The sequence below is a fragment of the Acanthaster planci genome, linkage group LG02, assembly GCF_054643075.1.
Source record: "Acanthaster planci isolate LZ-2023a linkage group LG02, COTS_SCS, whole genome shotgun sequence".
NCBI lineage: Eukaryota > Metazoa > Echinodermata > Asteroidea > Valvatida > Acanthasteridae > Acanthaster > Acanthaster planci.
The window spans coordinates 35,987,709-36,009,448 of record NC_141778.1 but is presented as its reverse complement, the minus strand read 5'-3'; the positions used below and the strand labels follow the sequence as shown (position 1 = coordinate 36,009,448).

At 38.6% G+C, this 21,740-nt stretch overlaps 1 protein-coding gene across 1 annotated transcript in view; it reads left to right on the top strand.

Annotated features, from left to right (window-relative positions):
* LOC110990594 (nucleolar pre-ribosomal-associated protein 1-like) overlaps window positions 1-17,468 on the top strand; it is a 48,648-nt gene extending 31,180 nt beyond the window's left edge. Inside the window, exons 17-24 of the mRNA XM_087132626.1 lie at window positions 8,944-9,798; window positions 10,342-10,501; window positions 10,692-10,905; window positions 13,073-13,277; window positions 13,579-13,861; window positions 15,734-15,908; window positions 16,244-16,412; window positions 16,724-17,468. Of these exons, the coding sequence (XP_086988752.1) occupies window positions 8,944-9,798; window positions 10,342-10,501; window positions 10,692-10,905; window positions 13,073-13,277; window positions 13,579-13,861; window positions 15,734-15,908; window positions 16,244-16,412; window positions 16,724-16,855 (2,193 nt within the window). The 3' untranslated portion in view covers window positions 16,856-17,468. The remainder of the gene's footprint in view (window positions 1-8,943; window positions 9,799-10,341; window positions 10,502-10,691; window positions 10,906-13,072; window positions 13,278-13,578; window positions 13,862-15,733; window positions 15,909-16,243; window positions 16,413-16,723) is intronic.
* The last annotated feature ends 4,272 nt before the right edge of the window (window positions 17,469-21,740 follow it).

The window sequence follows — 21,740 nt, the reverse complement described above, 5'->3', positions numbered from 1 at the left end:
ATCCACGCGTGGTTTTCGTGGACATTCTCTTCTTTGACAAGATCTTCATGGGCGCCGAGTATGGTATAGGATGCCTGCTCCAATTTCCTCAGCTAGCCCTACATGTGCGTCCTGTATATACCAGTAACATGTTAACCTGCGTCAGTGCATGAAAAAGTGATATAAAAGTGACAGTATTTACGGTTTAATGATGTTCAGTTTCACGTTAAATTGTCACCATTTCGTTTGGATAATAAAAACACAATTTCTTTTGTTTACCACTAATCATCACCGTTCACATGCCACAGCTATTCAAAGTTAACCACATTACACAACGGCGATCTTGACGCTGCACTGCTGTAAGCCCACACATACAGTACGTTCATGAAAAACCAACTGACATATACGTGTACGTGCTGTGTGCAGGGGAATTATGGATATCTGTCATTGGGATTCAATCAGTTATCCCAAACTATCAATATTTTCTCGGAGGGATGTTTAGATGAAGTTCCGTTTGTTTTGTCTGGGCCATATAAGGTCACTGAAGGTGCACATCGTACGATGTCAATACCGTCCGAAAGGGCTTCAATATCATCCGAACAGGGGGTTCGGGCAAATGGCGTCATTAAACAACATGAAATTTTTTTCTGCAAAATCACTTATAGCTGTCAATTTTATATACTGAGCACGACTTGAACACGTACATGACCCTGAAATTACTGCAATAGCAAGTTTGATTTTTGAGTTTGATTTTCTGTAGATCCATATATGATTAATTCCACGTCTTCTAATATACCTCGATGTCTATGCCTGTGTCGACATGAATATTGTTTCATCTTTTTCTTTCGTAAGATACACGAATACTTTTAATTTTGTTCAATGATCATTGGTTCCGAATATTGTTGGTTTCCAGTGTGATTCTTCTGTCAAGTTAATGTCCACATGGCCATGACTGTGGACTATTCTATTTAACAGCTGCATGCGGGGATAGCGCGATCATGTTTTTCTTTGTTTACTCTCACCGCTTACACGTATTCTCATGCGTGGACGTCCACCGTTGTTCACACTGCATGAAGGACGGGCGAGCTTCAGTTCATTCATGTGTAGTACGACGTCCGGGCTACCCTGAACTTGTGAGCAGATTGCTTTTTTGCCACATTTTAAGTTCAAGCTTTGAAAGGGACAATTTTTCAAGCAATACTGTGCTACTGACACAGTAATTTTCACTGCAGGAAGAAAATTTGTGATTAAAACTGTAAAATAAACTTCAAGAGGCTCGAGTAAATCATTCAAGAATTTTGGCAGTGTATTAAGATATGAAGTGGGGGATTGTAATTAGGAATTGAAAGTGGTAACCTACAATGTTATTTTTCCCAAATTAAAAAATTAATCTTCAGTTTTCACAATCGGAAATATAAATTTGCCATTTGCGCCAATTTTTTTTCAGCAGTTTCTGACAATGTAAAGATTTTCTTGATTTTACTTGCTCATTTCACAGCATGAGATCAATTCAACTTTTTTATGTCAAGCAACGATTGGTACTTCCTCACCAACAAGATTGTTCCTATTTTCATGTTCAGCTGACGCGGCCTTAAATGTTTTCTTTCATATCATTTGCATTAACATAACTAACACTAACACTGTAACCTACCACTTCCATTACAAATTTCCATTTCCCCCTTCCTGCCACGTTACACAACTTTTAAATAATTCATATTTTCTTCTGCTCATTTTTTGCTTGAATTCTAATTCTAATTCCCAATTTACAAAAAAAATAGAGTATTGTAATAAAGGTTAAAAATTGTTTGTGTTGGTGAAAGTCCCACTTGACCACCTGATAAAAATTTCACATCTTCGTGATTTTGGTAAGGATCACAAACTAAATAAAGGTGTCAAAGGACCAGGGGGGGATTTAACCCAAACCCAACTAACACAAACGTCCAAAACTATTCAAGCAGTGCACTCACTGAAAAAGCAAGAGAAAATCACATCTTAAAATTAGATGGTCATATTTTTGGAATGAAAAATGTGATTTGAACATTTTTAAAGGCTTAGCTTGAATAGTCTTGGTCATGTTGAATGTTGGTTTAGCCCAAGTAATATGTTTCTAAAGTAGTTTCTCCATCGAGTAGTGAAAACAATATTTAAAGAGTGAAGCATAAATCGAGACACATGCCAGCCATACTGCATGAATGAACATGTACATGTACATACACTGACCACGAGAACATATACTGCAACTTGGTTGTGTGCCCTGAAAAAGTCTGGACACGTGCACATGCACAGTTTGACGAACTTTTTAACGTTCCGCGCAGCCTGTGCGCCAGTATCGCGCACATTATTTTCTTGATTTTCGCCCCGTCTTTCTCTGAAAGATATAATATCAATGCGTACCAAAAATCGCACACATACATGTACATGTAACAGCTCTGCAGGTAGGAATACGTGCAATGCAGAAACTACCTCGAAGTGGATGGTGAATATAATTATTTTGAAAAAGTACGGAACAACTCGCACAGAAACCACAAGGAAAAACGTCAACTAAAGGAAAACATCACTAAAAGCAGTCTATGTCTACAATTTACTGAATAAATTGTTAGCCAGTGTGCAAATAAGAGTAACATTGCATGTTTCCAAAATATAGGGGCAAGATCTAATACGTCAGATGAAAATTGTGAGTGAACGTTACGCCGGAGTTAGTAGTGGAAAAGTCATTTTACAATGTTTTTCGGGGTATTGCAGCAAAGATTGACACTTAAATAAAACTATTGTTCATTGAATAGTGAAAGTTCAGAATCATAAGGCAGCAGTGAAAAAAGTGATTGATTACAGCATCTAAATACAAAAATCTACAGACCCCATTTTGAAAATAAAAATAGTTGGCTTTTATAAATAATCAGAGTGGAAAATAATGTGTGAAAGCCGAGGGGATTTTAGAGGCGAAGTTTGAACACAGATTTTTTTCTCATGAGGGCTTTTACGTGGGAGTCAATACGAAGGCAAAGGTGACGAATGTGTTCTTTTAAAAAGGCAGGTCTTCTTTTTTTGGAAAAGGCCCCCCCCCCCGATAGCGATTTGGTAGAAATGTGTACACATGTACATTGGTTCCATTTAATCCTTCATTGTGTGTTGTAAAGTTTTATCCATGAGGGGAAATACACTGATCGCAGATAAATTCACTTCCCCATATTTCCAGCATTCAGCTTGATATTAAGATGGAAAGCTTGCGGAAAACACCATGCAATATCTCTTTTTTGAGTCTGTGTGGTTCTGATAAGAACCGGAGAGGCTCAACATTTCAGACAGTGTGCTCTGTCTGTCAACAGGAGACTGAAGAGATGCCGACAGGGAGTGGGGCTTATATGCTGGTTGGAGGTACTGGAGTGTGACGGATCCTGCTGTGTAGTCAGGTGGAACGGTGGATCCTCCTGGGTACTGATGCATGTCAGTTGGTCATGGGCTGTGGTGGGGGAAGGTTGCCTGGGTATAGGAGACCCTGGGCGGGGGGAGGGGAGTCGTAGGGTATAAAGGACCCATCAGACCGGGAGGTGAGGAGGGGCTGCCAGATATCGCTGATGGAGAAGCCGATGTCTTGAGGTACGGTGGGGTGCTTGGAGATTTCTAAGGCTTCTCTAATGCGTCTTGGGTACCACTGTTCAATGTTGGCGATGAGGTGGGCTTCTTCCCAGTTGATGGTGTGGTCTTCGGCGTGGGAATGCTTGATGATGGCTGACTTCTCATATTCCCCCTTTCTGCCATGGGCTCTGTGTTCTTTGATCCTGGTAGGGAGGTCCCTACCAGTCTCTCGGATGTACACTTTGCCACACTGGCAGGGGATCTTGTATACACCTGGTCAGCGGTGTGGATCTTGCCCGTCCTTATGGGAAGTCAGCATCCCGTGGATCTTAAGGGGAGCTGTGTGGAACACCTTGATGTTGTGCTTGCTCAGGATACGCTGGAGGTAGTGGGAGGTATGCGTTGGAGAGTATGTTGTAGGCTCGGCGGATGAGGGCTCTGTTGACCGATGATTTGATCTTGGGGTGGTGGAAGGAGGCCCTGTTGAGGTACCGGTCAGTGTGGGTGGGCTTGCGACCACATATATGTAACAAGAAAACACATCTGCGTAGTTCCAAAATGCGCTGAATTATGTTTAACATTATAGTTTTCATGACCCTATTTCACTCCCTTCTCGGGGCAAAAGCTAAGCAACAGCCCTCGGGTACAGAAAGTTGTCTGAAGAAATTCCCAAGAATCGTGACGTCATAGGACAGAGTCCTTTATCTGGTGTGAAAAGTCACTTACATGTAGGAATCTACAAAAACCGCTCTCCGGGGAATTGTTTTGATTGCGACCACAGCCACCGACAACAAAGTTTATTGGCATTCTTTCAAAATTCACAATTCACGATAGAAATTATTACATACGCAGCACAATGCAAAATAAAATGAGCGCGACGTGTTAAGTTAGTTGTCCAATAGCTCTGCCCTGTGTTAAGAGAAGGGCATAGGAAACAAAGACCAAATGTGGTTGACTTGACACGTACGAGTTACTAACCCGACTATGTGCAAGAGCAGAGAATATAATTCTTTCGCAGACCGATCAACTAATTTGCCAGAACAATGCATTCTTGTCTGGAAAGTGGAGTCCGTCCAATGATGTCACATTTTGGCCAAGATTTGTCGGCTGTCCTCATTGATCTACTTCAATATGTTTTTGCAAAGAGCCCAGGCGGAGACTGAAAAAAGTTACAGAAAATGCCAAATTTTGCTGATTTAATGACATAAAATGGGAGTTAATCCAACTTATTGTATATAGACAGTTGAGACTATCACACATGTATAACGTCAATACAACTCTACATGACCCATCCCCTCATGGGCCTTGGAGTGGTCTGCGCCTGGAGGACTTTCAGCGACCCGGACGCAAGTTGCCTGGACATTATTTCAAAGTCTGAGTGTTATAAGAGAGCGGTGCACATACGAACATGTGTGATATGAAAACAGTACACAAATATATGTCAAAGTAACACTCCAGCCTTGACCTAAGTGTTGGAGCCAAACGATTGACTAGCCGGCACGCTCTGTCCATATTAGTACAATATGCATGCCTTTGCATTTGTTGTGTGCATTACTAACCCTAACCCAAGCCCGGCTCATCATCTACACTTGACCAACCCTCGCCGTAGACAGGCCGTGCATGCCACACTGCACGTGTACATGTACCTGTGTACAGTACACACGTCCGTTTGTGTACAATGTACATGTCTCCTCTTATCTTATGTAAAGATGTACCAGTAAATGTACAAGTTGAATATACATGTAGTGCTTGAACAGTTCCAGACGTTGGCATCAGCTTACTTGGGTTTAGTCTAACCTAGTTCTTTGATGACATTTTAGTGTTCCTTACCGCAATAACAATGTCAAATTTTAATCGCATATTCAAGACTGAAGAGGGATGTTAAGAAAAAACTTTGGCTTTGTTGTTAAAATTATTTGAAATATGCATAAGTTCAAGAAATTTACAATTCACCTCTTTTTTTAATCACTTGGCAGTAAATGTGTTGCCTCTTTTACCAAAAAAATCCAAATACTTAGAGATACACTTATTGATTTGATGAAGCACGTTCTAGACAGTACAATTCAGTACTATGGAAGTGTGGATTCCATTGATGGCTTTTTAGGGCTTGGATAATTCTGAACACTCTCTTTACAACACATAATAGAGGATTAAATGGAATCAATGCATACCCATTTCTATCAAATTGCAATTTTGGGAGGCTTTTCCACAAAAAGAAGACCTGCCTTTTTAATGGAACATACATGTATTCATCACCTTTACCTTCATATTGACTCCCATGTAAAAGCTCTCAGGAGAAAAATCTTTGTTCAAAACCTGTCTTCAAAATCCCCTCAGCTTGCACACATTATGTTCCACTCTGATTATTTATAAAAGCCAACTTTTTTATTCTCAAAAGTTTATGGGGTCTTTAGATTTTTGTATTTAGATCAATCGGTTCTCACTGTTGTCTTATGATTCTAGACTTCCACTATTCGATGAACAATATTTTTATTTAAGTGTCAATCTCTGCTGCAATACCCCGAAAAACATTGTAAAATGACTTTTCCACTACTAACTCCGGCGTAACGTTCACTGACAATTTTCATCTGACGTATTAGATCTTGCCCCTATATTTTGGAAACATGCAAGGTTACTCTTATCTGCGCATAGGTGAACAATTTATTCAGTAAAGTGTAGACATAGATTGCTTTTAGGGATGTTTTCCTTTAGTTTACGTTTTTTCTTGTCGTTTCTGTGTGAGTTGCTCTGTACTTTTTCAATATAATTATATTCACCATCCACTTCGACAAAGATTCTACATTTCACTTATTCGTACTTGCACAGCTGTTATGTGTGCTATGTTTGGTACTTGACGCATCAATGTTATACATTTTGGAGAAAAATGTGGCAAAAAACAAGAAAATAATGTCCACAATACTGGCGCACAGGCTGCGCGGAACGTTAAAAAGTTCGTCAAACTGTGCATGTGCACGCGTCCAGACTTTTTCAGGGCACATAACCAAGTTGCAGTATATGTTCTCGTGGTCAGTGTATGTACATGTACATGTACATGTTCATTCATGCAGTATGGCTGGCATGTGTCTCGATTTATGCTTCACTCTTTAAATATTGTTTTCACTACTCGATGGAGAAACTACTTTAGAAACATGTTACTTGGGCTAAACCAACATTCAACATGACCAAGACTATTCAAGCTAAGCTTTTATAAATGTTCAAATCGCATTTTTACGTTCCAAAAATATGGCCATCAAATTTTAAGATGTGATTTTCTTTTGCTTTTTCAGTGAGTGCACTGCTTGAATAGTTTCGGACCTTTGTGTTAGTTGGGTTTGGGTCTCACCTGGTTCTCTGACACCTTTATTTACATGTAGTTTGTGATCCTTACCAAAATCACAAAGATGTGAAATTTCATCAGGTCGAGTAGGACTTTAACTAACACAAACAATTAGTAAACCTTTATTACGATACTCTGATTTTTTGTAAATTTGGAATTACAATTACAATTCAAGCCAAAAATGAGCAGAAGAAGATATGAATTTTGTAAAAGTCGTGTAACGTGGCAGGAAGGGGGAAATGGAAATTTTTATTATTAAAACGAAATGACAATTTAACATGAAACTGAACATTATTAAAGTGTTTTACTGTCACTTGTAAATCATTTTTTCATACACTGACGTAGGTTTACATGTTACTGGTATTTACAAGACGTACATGTAGGGCTAGCTTAGGAAATTGGAGCAGGCATTCTCTACTGTATTCGGCACCCTTGAAGATGTTTTCAAAGAAAAGAATGTCCATGTGGGCCACGCGTGAATAGCGCAAAAATCACGGCAACCCACACGTGAAAACCTACTGTAGCTACTAAAAATTTGTATTTTGGGGGCCCACGTGATTCACGCAGGAGTCCAGATAATTTCGAATGACACTGTAATGTATGTCTTATTGATGCTTAGTTATAACAGTGTCATGTTCTTACTATTTGAGTCATGTACATGCCTATTTACTGACCTGAAAGCCGCGGTTTTGTTGGTGCTAGCATCAACTGTGTCACGGTTGACCAAAGAGGACTGTTTTTGTGTGTGAAGTGGGCCATCGAAGTGATTTGCAATGCAAAATCAGTAAAAATGTGATATGTCAGACACTTCTGTTCTGTGTACTGATGGTTGACACAAGTTCTCAGTTGAAGATGGTTTTGTCTTTGTCATTTCAAAATGACAGTGAAATGGCTTGGGAGTAGCTGTCTTCTTTCTATTGTAAGGTAGCACCCTTTCTCTGTACTTTTAATACATTCATTTGCACTCCTGGGTCCTTGTGTTCAAATACAAATAAATGAAGATTCTATAACTGGTTGTTCCAAAGAAATGCAATTCAACACAACTCTCACAAATTGCTTCAAATCAAAGGTTACAGTGTTTTGCACTTTTTTGACAATGTATATATTTGTAGCTTATGTTGTGCTACGGAGATGTTTTTCAATTACGTTACACATCTTTTTTTTTGTTCTGTCAAATCGAAGTTTACATTGTCATTGTTTCAAGTGCATTCAATCTCTGAATTCAAATCCTAAATTATGACACCCAGAGATGCTACATGTACTTTTCCTAAATTATCTGGATTTCCAAGTTTTTTTTAAACAGACCCCCCAAATCTTTTTTTTCTTTTTTTCCCCATCTGGTTTAAAAGAAAAGGTCAGAAAAGAAAAGACAAATGGGAAGGTGTTCATTTTCACCTCTATGCATTTGGATTTTAATGACAGTTGCACATTTCATGTACGGTATGCATATGTACAGTAGCTCTGTCTCTTTAGTAGCTGTAAAAACAAGGTTGCTGAGCTTGCATGCAATGCAGCATACTCTGTCTGCTGCTGCATGCCTTTGTGATGGTCGAAATGACCAGTGTTTCAGCAGGGCCCCCATTGGTGTACCACGTACTGCATGGTGCAATGAACTGTCTGAACATGCACCTTTTTGAGTTGATTTCGTGCATACTGCTCTGCACACCTATGCGGGCAGTTAACGTGTTAAGCACATTTCAGTACATTATCCTCATGCAAATTCTGTGAACTTTTTAAATGACCTCATAGTATTAAGTGGCATCAACTTAGTATTTTTGTTGCTGTGTTAAATCAAGTTGGACAGAGCAAAAATGATTATCTCTAAAATGCATTGTCAAATTTAAATGAAGTCTTTGGCTTTGAAAAGATAACAGTTGAAGCTTTGATATGATACCAAAAACAACCATTTCTGACACTTGAATGAAGTTTGGGAGAAATAAAAATGGGTTGTGTTTTGTTGAGGAACACCCTGTATGCTGTGTCCTGAAAGAATTACATCTTGGAGTTGTCCCTGTTTTTTTTAAAGTGTTATTTTCATCTTATACTTTCAGAATTTCCTGGCTGTTTTGTGTAGTTATCTCAAGATGATTGAAAATTCTCTTGAACACATCGAGCCTAAGAAGGATAAGGAGAACAAACACAACTCTGAAGAAGCCAGGAACATGACAAAAGATGATACGCCTTCAGACATTGACTCAAGACATGAGGCATCAGATGAATGGTGGACTGACATGGCGGGCCTAGTATTGCAACATGCAGTCTTTAGGGAGACATTCAGCCATAGTGCTAGAAATTTCCAGTACGAGAAAGACAGATTGCAGATATTGGATGTCATTACATCATTCTTCCTGAAGTGTCTAAGATTGTTTGAGTTGCACCTCCCAAATGACAAATTGACATTACTACTTCAACCCATCTTTAAGGAGTCATGTCAGAACTACTTGAACTTTGTCAACCTAGAGATGAATACAAAGAAAGCAAACACAAGACAAGTCAAGCACGAGTTTAGAAGGGTCATGGAATTATTTGAGGCGATTTGTGTTTATAGTAAAGACTTGGAACTTATTGAGGCTACCACAATTCTACTGCAGAGTTTGAACAGCCTGGAGATATCAGATGCTTATCCAGGGAGTAAGCAGTATTTCAGATCGTCACTTTGCCGTTTGCTTGAAATATTGGCAGAGAGACAGAGAGCTCTGAAATTGAAACATTCGACAAATGCTGTAATCAGAAGTGAAGCGGATGTGTTAAGCTTCAGCGACATTTCAACATTAGTGGAACTAGCCCATAAGTTTGATTGTGATCAGATGGTTTCTGTACTGTCACAGTTTGTGGAAAGTAATCACAAGTTGGTATCGGTTTTCACCAAGTCATCATACATAGACTGGCTAAACAAACCTTCTCAGGTAAGTCCAAAGAAGGTGACATGGCCCTTGTGGTGCATTTTTTACGCAGTCCTTGTGAATGTTCCATACTTGCATGTGTACGTATATACATGTATTCCATTTGTTTTCAGGTTTTTTTGCCATTGTGGTGTCTTTTTATTCATATATGTGCTGTGTGAATTGCCTCTTCCTTCAGACTTGCTCCAGAAAAGAAATGTCATGATGGGTGCACACTAAGTTACTGTGAGAAAATTAATCTTTGCACATGGCTACAATCCTGGACAAAATAGTTCGAACACCTTGTGGGAAGCACAGTGAAAAGATCCCCCCTCTACCCTGTTCAATGTTGTGGTCATTTATTGAACCAACATTGGGCCCAACTTACCCAATGAGAAACTACAGTGACAAGGGGCGAGGGGAAGGCATGTTCCAGCGAATTTTTCCAGGATTGTAGCGCCATCTTGGAGATCGTAGTAATGCTCTAGTACTTCATAATTACTTGTTCCTCGTACTTCTGTAGTTGTGAATTTCATTGTGGTCTTCTGACTTTTTTGTCATTGACAGACTATAAGTCAACTCTTATGCCAGTTAGTGAAGTTTGGCAGTGCAGAACAGTTGCATTGGTTTGAGGTTTGGTGTGAAGAGAGCTCTACACAAGAACTAAGTAACAAGAAAGATATCTTGCTTCCTGTGGTATCGACTTACTGTAATCACAGCTCAGCAAGTAACTACTTTGTTTTCATTTTGTGATGTGCTAGAATCGTATACATTTATATAACAATTCATGCATCACTGTTACTCCACCAAATCATTTACAAGTCAGTACACCATCTTACATTTTAAATTCTGCTTACTTTCGATCACAAGCCTGTCATTTTCTGTCTTGCATTTAGCTCTGTTTTAATTTGTTTCAGACAAGCAGACAGTGACCATGATGCATGGTTTATACTGGACTTTGTTGATGGATTGGATTGTGAATGTTAGACAAAATGGAGATGTTGAGGGAGATGAACTCAAGATGGCCCTACTGAGTCACTTAATAATGCAATCAGATGGAGAAAGTTTGATCTTGTTGCTTCGGTCTCTCATCAAGAAAGGACAAGATAGGCATCATGTCTTATGTCATAGGTAAGAATGCTCTGGACTCTGGAGGGAATGTCTTATATTATAGGTAAAAATTCTTTGGTCTCTGGAGGGAATGGCAGAAGGCATCATGTCCTATGTCATAGGTAAGAATGCTTTTGACCCTGGAGGAAATGGCAGAAGGCAATGTGTCTTATGTCATAGGTAAGAATACTTTGGACTTCGGAGGGGATGGCAGAAGGCATCATGTCTTATGTCATAGGTAAGAATGCTTTGGACTCTGGAGGGAATGCAGAAGGCATCATGTCTTGTGTCATAGGTAAGAATGCTCTGGACTCTGGAGGGAATGGCAGAAGGCATCATGTCTTGTGTCATAGGTAAGAATACTTTGGACTCTGGAGGGAATGGCAGAAGGCATCATGTCTTGTGTCATAGGTAAGAATGCTCTGGACTCTGGAGGGAATGGCAGAAGGCATCATGTCTTGTGTCATAGGTAAGAATGCTCTGGACTCTGGAGGGAATGTCTTATATTATAGGTAAAAATTCTTTGGTCTCTGGAGGGAATGGCAGAAGGCATCATGTCTTATGTCATAGGTAAGAATACTCTGGACTCTGGAGGGAATGGCAGAAGGCATCATGTCTTGTGTCATAGGTAAGAATGCTCTGGACTCTGGAGGGAATGGCAGAAGGCATCATGTCTTGTGTCATAGGTAAGAATGCTCTGGACTCTGGAGGGAATGGCAGAAGGCATCATGTCTTGTGTCATAGGTAAGAATGCTCTGGACTCTGGAGGGAATGTCTTATATTATAGGTAAAAATTCTTTGGTCTCTGGAGGGAATGGCAGAAGGCATCATGTCTTATGTCATAGGTAAGAATACTCTGGACTCTGGAGGAAATGGTAGAAGGCATCATGTCCTATGTCATAGGTAAGAATGCTTTTGACCCTGGAGGAAATGGCAAAAGGCAATGTGTCTTATGTCATAGGTAAGAATACTTTGGACTTCGGAGGGAATGGCAGAAAGCATCATGTCTTATGTCATAGGTAAGAATGCTTTGGACTCTGGAGGGAATGGCAGAAGGCATCATGTCTTGTGTCATAGGTAAGAATGCTCTGGACTCTGGAGGGAATGTCTTATATTATAGGTAAAAATTCTTTGGTCTCTGGAGGGAATGGCAGAAGGCATCATGTCTTATGTCATAGGTAAGAATACTCTGGACTCTGGAGGAAATGGTAGAAGGCATCATTTCCTATGTCATAGGTAAGAATGCTTTTGACCCTGGAGGAAATGGCAAAAGGCAATGTGTCTTATGTCATAGGTAAGAATACTTTGGACTTCGGAGGGAATGGCAGAAGGCATCATGTCTTATGTCATAGGTAAGAATGCTTTGGACTCTGGAGGGAATGCAGAAGGCATCATGTCTTATGTCATAGGTAAGAATGCTTTGGACTCTGGAGGGAATGGCAGAAGGCATCATGTCTTGTGTCATAGGTAAGAATGCTTTTGACCCTGGAGGAAATGGCAAAAGGCAATGTGTCTTATGTCATAGGTAAGAATGCTTTGGACTCTGGAGGGAATGCAGAAGGCATCATGTCTTATGTCATAGGTAAGAATGCTCTGGACTCTGGAGGGAATGGCAGAAGGCATCATGTCTTATGTCGTAGGTAAGAATGCTTTTGACCCTGGAGGAAATGGCAAAAGGCAATGTGTCTTATGTCATAGGTAAGAATACTTTGGACTTCGGAGGGAATGCAGAAGGCATCATGTCTTATGTCATAGGTAAGAATGCTCTGGACTCTGGAGGGAATGGCAGAAGGCATCATGTCTTGTGTCATAGGTAAGAATGCTTTGGACTCTGGAGGGAATGGCAGAAGGCATCATGTCTTATGTCATAGGTAAGAATGCTCTTGATTCTGGAGGGAATGGCAGAAGGCATCATGTCTTGTGTCATAGGTAAGAATGCTTTGGACTCTGGAGGGAATGGCAGAAGGCATCATGTCTTATGTCGTAGGTATTTCCGGAGGGAATGGCAGATATTCTGTTTACAAACTGTCCAAGGAAATCATTATTATACTATCTCGGCTCATATCTATGAAGCTGTCTATGAAAGCATTATAAACATTAAAAAATCGGCCTTTGAAATGGAAATTGTGTAATGAGCTCATGACGATTTTCCCACAAAATTGCATTCATTTTCTGAACTTTTTTCCAGGATTCAGAAAGAAGCCTGTAAGCTTGCGGTGCAGAGACTTACAAAGTGTTGTGAATATAACCTACCAGGTCAGAAGACTCCTGACGTCATAAATGAGGTGATAGCGGCATGTCTACAGAATATTGTCACATTGATCAAAAAGAATCCTGAAAATACATCCTCAATTGTCATCGATCATCTGCTATCAACATCTGCAATTGTCAAAGTAAGAATCCCTCAGTTTAACTGCCTCTGTGTGTGTTTCCAAGTCTTCTGTGTCATTTGAAGTCATTGTAGATCAAGCCCTAAATTTGTTAATAACCTCCCAGAGGCTACCAAATTCAAATACGTCATTAATGTTGTACATGCAATTTTTTCTTCAAATTTTGTACTTAGTTTCAGACATTTCTTTAAAGGAATTAACAGTGTTTTGTCAACAGGTCTGTTCAGAACTAACTTGTGTCATGACACTTGACACAGATACAGATGTAACTGGTCAGTGCTTGTTTTTCTCTTTTGTCTCTTAGGCTGTTGGAACCAAACCGCTTTCATTGTCCCCATCACTCATTCAAGCCTGGAAAAGTTTGGTGAGAAATGGGCTGAGGATCTGTTACCAGTCTACAGATATGCTCCAGCTCTTGACTCGTCTAGTGAAAATGATCTACAGCAATGCTAAGGGTGTGAATCAAGAAGTAGATGCAGAGATCAACAACCCTCTTCCATTACCAGTTCTCTATCAAATTGTCCTGAGTCATTCTTTGTTTCTGCCAACACTCCTTGAAGATTGTGATGGAAATATGCCAACTAAAGGTATGAATAAACTTAATCTGAATTGAATTGATAATTGGGTTTGTTTCTTTACAAAGGAATTTGACTTATTGACATTTACATTTGTCGGCTTGGTTGTTTTGTGTCGTTGCCAACCAGTTGATTTTCAGAAATATTTCGATGATTTGTCATTTTTGTTGTTTTCAAGAAATGCTTGCTATTGTCTTTCAACTCTCTTGCTCCTTGTCATGACATACCATTATGCATTCTGGGACTCTTTAGTGTGGGTATTGATTCTAATAGAGTTGTGTTCACTGCATGTTTGTTTGTTTCAAGCAAGTCTAGATCGTATTCTGTGATCTGAGTGTTGGTTTACCGCTCATGGCATCCTATGTAGAACAGTGAATCAGGGTTCAGCTTTGCAAAACGAGGTCACTTGATTTAGCTGATGCGAAAATTTATGAAGTTCACATTGGACTTGTTTGGTTAAACAGAGAGTGTTGTTAATTTGACCAAATTAAGTCTAGTGTGGACAGCTTTTAAAGTTTTAATTCTTGAAATGCTAATTTTCATTTGCTAGATTTACCCTTGGCAGCAGTAGTTGTACAGGGCCAGCTTTGTTATTTAAGTTTTGTTTCTGAAAAGTCCTGTGTTGATCAGTCACAGGAAAGAGAAACTTTCATTTTCATCATGATTTGTGCCCATTTCACTGGATGTGCCTGCTGCATTCAAGTAGGCTGCTAATATGGACGGTACATGCTCGTACATGTACATATAGGTTTGTTTATGAAATGCATTGTGAGACATGAAACTCATTTACTGTAGCGAATGCTGTATTTGAGGTCGCCTGTTTTTAATGTCATTATGAAATGTGGAAACTTTGGAAGTAGCATGAAAATATAGTTGACAGCAGAATTGCTACCCTTTTGAAACCTTGTATTCCATGTTTTTCTAAACCACATCTGATGTCAGATTAGAAGATCAATCACCACTACTGAAAGTTAAAACTTTTGGCAGGCTTTGGTTAACCCAAGTGTGGAAGCCATAATGGAATATTAAAGATCAATCACATTGAAAATTCATGATTTCACTTTTTATGAAATTTAGTTATATTTAAAACAATGTCGTAGGTAAAAACTAAATAAAGATTGATACTGACATCAACAGCACGAGTTTTAGTCCTCCTTCATATCAGGCAAACTAAAATTGAAAGTTGTCGGGAGCGTGCGATAGAAGCCTGTTTTGATGAGGTCACACTATGGCTCTGTAATTATATGACTGGTTTTATTATTTCAGGGTGAACGAGCTCTGCTTGCTTGAACTTAATTGAATTAAAAGTGAAAGCCACTTGGAATTACTTTTACATCGACAATGTTGATCAACACTTGATTGCACGATAAAGTTGAACCGTCCCAATTTGAATCAGAGTAAGGTCTTGATGAATTTCAGACAGATGGCTGTGGTCATTTGCCAAGAATGACATCTGACTTACTTGACCTGTCTTTTCTCTGCTCTTGTGCCATAAAGCCCTCTGTTGTGGCCACAAGGTCAAGAAACTCAGGGGAGGGGGATGAAAGCTGTGTTATGACATCATTGAACTGCTAGATTTGTTTGCTGCCCCATTGACAGACTTTTTTTTATCTGAGCATTCTCAGGGTGGAGTTAAACTCCCCATAAGGAAAATTTTTTATACATGTGTACAGAAGCTGCCACGTTAATCAATAATAATAATAATAACCAATTCCCTGTTTAATAACATTTTTCAATAAAACCATGTGACTTATCTTTAACAATCAATTGGGATTACTTGTGTACAGTTTATTCCAGTGCAAACATAACATTAACAGAAGTTTCTGATGTCTCATTTTGGAATTCATGATAATACAATTTTGTGTAATCATTGTCTCTTGTCAGAATCATTGGTATTGTTGATGTTGGCCATAGTTGAATTGGAGCCAAGATGCTGTCAGGAAGCTCATTATGCTGTACTCGTTGGAGCATACAACGTCACCAGAAATATTACTGACACTACCTTGATGAAGCTAATGCAACATTACCAGAAGAATCAAGCTGTTCCATCTCATTACAAGTGAGTTTTGTCTTCACCTCTCAATCTTCATTCAAGAAAGTGAATTCTTCCTCTACTTAGTCAAGCTACATGTATTTCAAAAAGGAAAAACTCTACTTCATGAGGATGAACTTAAAGTATAAGGGAGAAGAGACATGAATTTGTGTATAAAAGACAAAGTGCCATATGCTGTGGTATTATGGTCTGTGTTCTCATTTGAACTTGAAGCCTTCAGATTAAACTACGGAAGGAAAACATCCTGTCTCAATAAGCAAAACATGTGAATCTATTGTGTATAACAAGAGGATTCCTACAGTACCTTGACTTCTTGATATGTCTTGACTCATGATTCTTAGGCTGACTGCATGGGGACATGCTGCAGTATCTCAACATCAAATGCAAAAAGCCTTAGGGAAATCACTATGGCAACAACCCAGCATGAAGGAAATTCTTAAGCAGCTGGAGACAGATGTGCTTAAAGATTCAGCATTGCACTTTCCTCTTCATTGCAAGTTATTGGCAGAGGTTTGTTCGTTATTGTTTGTATTTTTGCTTCTGTCTTTTCACGTTTTATTCTTGATCTTGTAAATTCAAAAAAGGAAAATTAAGAATGAAGCAGTTTTATAGTAGAATAATCTCTGTTAGGTGGTTGTTTGCACATTTTGAGACAACGTACAGCTTGTATGATAAGTCTTATGCTTTGGAAAATCTGATCCTGACGGACAAAATATCCTATCCAGACTTTAAGAAAATTGTCAAAATATCAAGTTTGCACGTGATGTTCTAGTACTTCTTGTTCTGAAAAAAAGTGTCTGGTATTGTATTGTTGACATTAGACTCCTTCTGATCCGTCAGCAAGTCAGATTTCATCTCAGCTCTATGATCCCTGCTTCCTGTATCCCTTGTTTAGTCATCTCCTTGCACCAGGTGAGTGGAACTTAAAACTTTATCTAAGTAAAGAAAATTAGAGTCAAATAAAATCTGTAGGTTATTATTTGCTGGTAGTAATACGTACATGTATTGCTTTGCCTCGGAATTCTTTGTCTTCAATCTGTGTATGGAATTCATCACCATATTCCTGTTCAAGTTCAACGTGAACAAACGTTTTTCATAATGAACATGACACACCTTGTTTAACCACCTTTGATAATTTCATGACAATAAAGGAATCTGTCAGATAGTTGAATGGTTTGCCTCTCATATTGACTACCCAGATGGAGAGGCTGTCTCCTTTCTGTGTTGCGAATATTGAAATGTTTTTCATCATGGCACCATTATCAAACATTGGAAACAAATACTGTTCTCAGTATTATTTGGACATTCATTCAAAAAGAAAAAAACACAGAATAAAAATACATGGATAAATAATACATGTACATGTTTATAGAGCCATTACCTGGTTTGTCCACTTGCATTTTGTGAAAAACGTCTTTTTGTTGATGAATTCAAAAATATAAGGTTGCTAACAGCATTACCAATTTTCCTCTTTGACATGGAATGCATAAGTTAATATCTCTAAAATAATTAGAAATGATTTCTAGGCTTTCTTTATTTGTAATTATCAATAGCAAATTGAAGCATTTGATACAGAGTTGTCAAAAATAAAGGAAACCCAAATTCAACCAAAATTTATAGGAAAACTGCAGATCTCTTAATTAAGCATTATATGTCTCCGGAAAGGACTGAATGTCTTCTTTCTGATGCCACAGTTGAACGAGTAACAATGCATTGTTGACCAGCTAGTGAAATGTGCACTGTGACAAGTTAGCAGACAGTGTGCATTAGATGAAGTACATGTACATTGGAATTAGTGCTGCAGCCGAACCGCCGAACTGAACCAAAAATTATTGAACATGGCACTTTTGAACCGAACTGAACCAAACTGGTCAGTTCGGATGTTTGGCTGTATATGGCGTGACATTGGTAGTGCACAGAATGCACGCAAAAAAACATGATAAAAAAAGCAAACCTAACGAAAAATGGACGCTTCGTACATGTGTGTGTATACACGTACTATAAATGTGCTGTACATGTACATATACAGTAAACTCACGATGACCCTGCATCATGCAATGGTTGTAAAAACCATGTGAGAAATCGCTAATAATCAACTGAGAACATGCAACGTATGGCATTTCTGCTGCACAACAATTCTAAATTCTCACTACGTCCAATTGTGCTTACATATATTCAGATTTAGCATTATGTTTGCCAATCTCAGATAGTTACGCCCTCAGGTTCTATATTAGACCAATGATGTCATAAACATGATAAATGGCCGAGCAAAACAAATTTTGATTGGATGCTGATCACAGTTGGACTCGTGTTCCATCGGAAGGCAACTCCGGAGGGCAAAATGATTTTGTTCCAGCATGCGACAAGATTTGGTTTGCGTGGTGGCCCAACCTGCCCTTCGTTAATCATATTTGATCAAAGCATTAGTGTGAATAAGTTGTAACGGAATTTTGCCAGATCTCCAAGTTGTTCGGAAATCTCAAATGACAAAATGCTGTTACCCATTTGAAAAAGACTGATGGAAAATCGTCCCTTTGGCCACATGGATGCCATCCTGAAAAGAATGCTGACGTGATACCAAGGTTGTTCTTCTGCTTCATCAAAATCCATGGTTTGGCAGTTGAATGTGTTTCATGAAGAATAATCAAAACAGAATTTGCTCGAAATCTAATTTGATCTTATATCCTGTAAAGGTTGAAACTCCCATTTAAGCATGCTGTTGTTTTTTTTTTTTCTGTTTTCACATATCCTGCGATCAAGCATGGTTTTTAACCGTTTTTGGCCGTCAAAACACAGTCAGAAACTCACACCTCAAATAGTAACTTTCTATGGATTTTTAACTCCTAAACAAACTTTGGGGAAATAGTTTAGAAAACAATTATGTTCATATGGAAGTTGCTCTTGGATGGGGATGGGGAGGAGATTCATCGCTTGTATTAACATAGTTCACTCACAGAAGTACTATATACGGCTTGTTCGTAGCGTGCTCTTCGATATCTCAATGTGCATTGTATATGTACATGTACGTACTTGTGTGTACATGTCCAAACCGAACCAAACTGAAGTTTGGCAAAAAATTTCTGAACCGTGTCCGAACGGAACCCGAAGCAAACGTTGGCACCTACTTGCATTACTACTTTGAATGTGCTTAGGCCAACACACCCAGTGCTTTTTAATGTGTGTGTATGCTAACTTGTCACAGTGCAAATTTCACCCGCTGGTCAACAATGCATTGCTACTCGTTTCACCGTGACATTGAGCACATAATGAAGGTGTAATTGGAAAGAAGACATTTAGCCCTTTTAGGAGACATATAATGCTTAATAAAGAAATCTGCAGTTTTCCTATAAATTGTGGTTGAATTTGGGCTTCCTTTATTTTGATACACTCTAAACATGGGATATTGTTTTTAAATTTCAACCCAGGAAAGTAACTTTGTTTGAAATGGGAGCATTTGAAAACAGTTTTTCACACCCGAAATGTTATAGTCCTTGAGAATAAAGCATTGTCTTCACAAGGATATAAATTTCAGTCTGTGTGGTAACTACATGACTCCATTGTTAATGGGTCTACATGTACATTGGCTTCCTGTGAGCTTTAGAATTACATTTAAAATGATATTGACCTACAAGTGTTTTTACGGGTCTGCTCTGTTGTATCTCACTGAACTCATAACATGTGTAAAAAGGGACAGTCTCATTATAATCTTCCTAGGTCGCATGATGACACTTTGCTGAGTTATCCCACTTCTTGTAATAAAGTCACTCTGGGAGATACCACATTTTTCATTGCGCCTCCTAAACTTTGGAATGTTTTCCATGTTAATACTCGTAGAGCAGACAGTGTGAGTGTTTTCAAATCTTCATTGAAGACACAAGACTTATTTGTATAAAGGAGGCTTTTGGATACCATCTTCATGATTAGTGCTGGGTATGGGGTGTTGGGTAAATTGGAAATTGGGTGGTACATGTAGATTGGGATACATGTAGATGTCATTGTCAGTTGTCTTCTTGTCCCCTCGTCTTTTATGGTACATGTTGTCACAGACTGTTTGCTGTCAAATTCGATGTGTTCATTTTTATCATTTGGTTTTTGGTGTATCTAGTCTTTTAAATCCCTGTTACATGTATTTTTAATGTATTTATACTTATTTTTAATGTACAGCACATTTGAACATATTTTTATGAAATTTGCACTTTATAAATGAATAAATATTTCCAAATAGGTCACTTTGGAAACATTTTGTGGTAAATTTTTCAACATTAGGGAGACATCAGTCATTAGGGAGACATTTCAATGTCTCCCTAATGCTCCAACTACCAAAAGGAGGAAAATTTTTATTGTCCACATTTTGAGAGATGATAGATTAGGGTCTGAAAGGAAAACATGCAAAAATTGGTTAAAATCGGATAAGGGAATATTGAATTATGGGATGGTAAAGTTTGAAAAATTTTGTGTAAGTTCCTATGGGAATGTCTCCCAAGTGACCCATTATCGGTAATGATAATTATTATTAAAAGAGTACAGTAAAACTAGTTCTATAGCTGTGGTCGACAGAGGTGGCATTTTAGGGAATTAATCCAGTTATTTAATGACATTTCAACAATGCCAGACCTCAATGATTCTGGTAACTCATCCCATTCATGAGTGAACACATTCACCCCAGAACAGAAATGACAAAACCGCACAGATTCTGTGTGTCGACCATTGACCAGGATACTACTTCACTGAGTATAAAGTGCAACATTTGGTTGGCCTTAGACACAAGATAGTTCATGTGACACCCAAATATTTATAACTGGTAACAGCATCAGGTGAAGAGTTACTGATATTACATGTAGGGATACCAGGACTTCTCGATCAAGTGATCCACATAATATTTGTTTTGTTGAAATTTCATCCTTTGTTTACACCACTTATGGACTTGATTGAGATCTTGTATGTAACATACATTCATCCTGTTTCCAAGATATGGCCTGAATAATAACGTATCATCTGCAAACAGCAGGCAGGTAGACAAAATTCATGAAGGAAGGTCATTAATAAACAGGTCAAAGGTGATTCTTTGCTATTAAATCTATGCTATACCACTCTTTACTAGACTGTTCTATAGCCCCAGCTTAAAGGTGATTCTTTGCTTATTAACTCTATGCTATACCACTCTTTGCTAGACTGTTCTGTAGCTCCAGCTTAAAGGTGATTCTTTGCTATTAATCCTATGCTATACCACTCTTTGCTAGACTGTTCTATAGCTCCAGCTTAAAGGTGATTCTTTGCTTATTAACTCTATGCTATACCACTCTTTGCTAGACTGTTCTGTAGCTCCAGCTTAAAGGTGATTCTTTGCTATTAATCCTATGCTATACCACTCTTTGCTAGACTGTTCTATAGCTCCAGCTTAAAAGCGATTCTTTGCTTATAAAATCTATGCTATACCACTCTTTGCTGGACTGTTCATAGCTTCAGCTTAAAGGTGATTCTTTGCTTATTAAATCTGTGCTGTACCACACTTTGCTAGACTGTTCTATAGCTCCAGCTTAAAGGTGATTTTGCTATTAAATCTTATCCAATTATAATTGCCATAGGAAGTGAATGCCTAATGTCATATGAAAATCATGAATTTTAGATGCATTACAATAGCTGCTCCATTTCTGCATGTATAATGGTCATTTCCCCATGTGGACAACTTTATTCTATTTTTGTTTACTCGGGTACCGTCAAGCACTTCTGTGTCAGTCATTTATTTCCGATTGAAGATCCTTTTGTTATCAAATTGATTTTTATGTCATTACCATCAAACAAAATGACTTGTGCAGAAAACTTTCCATGGATCACATA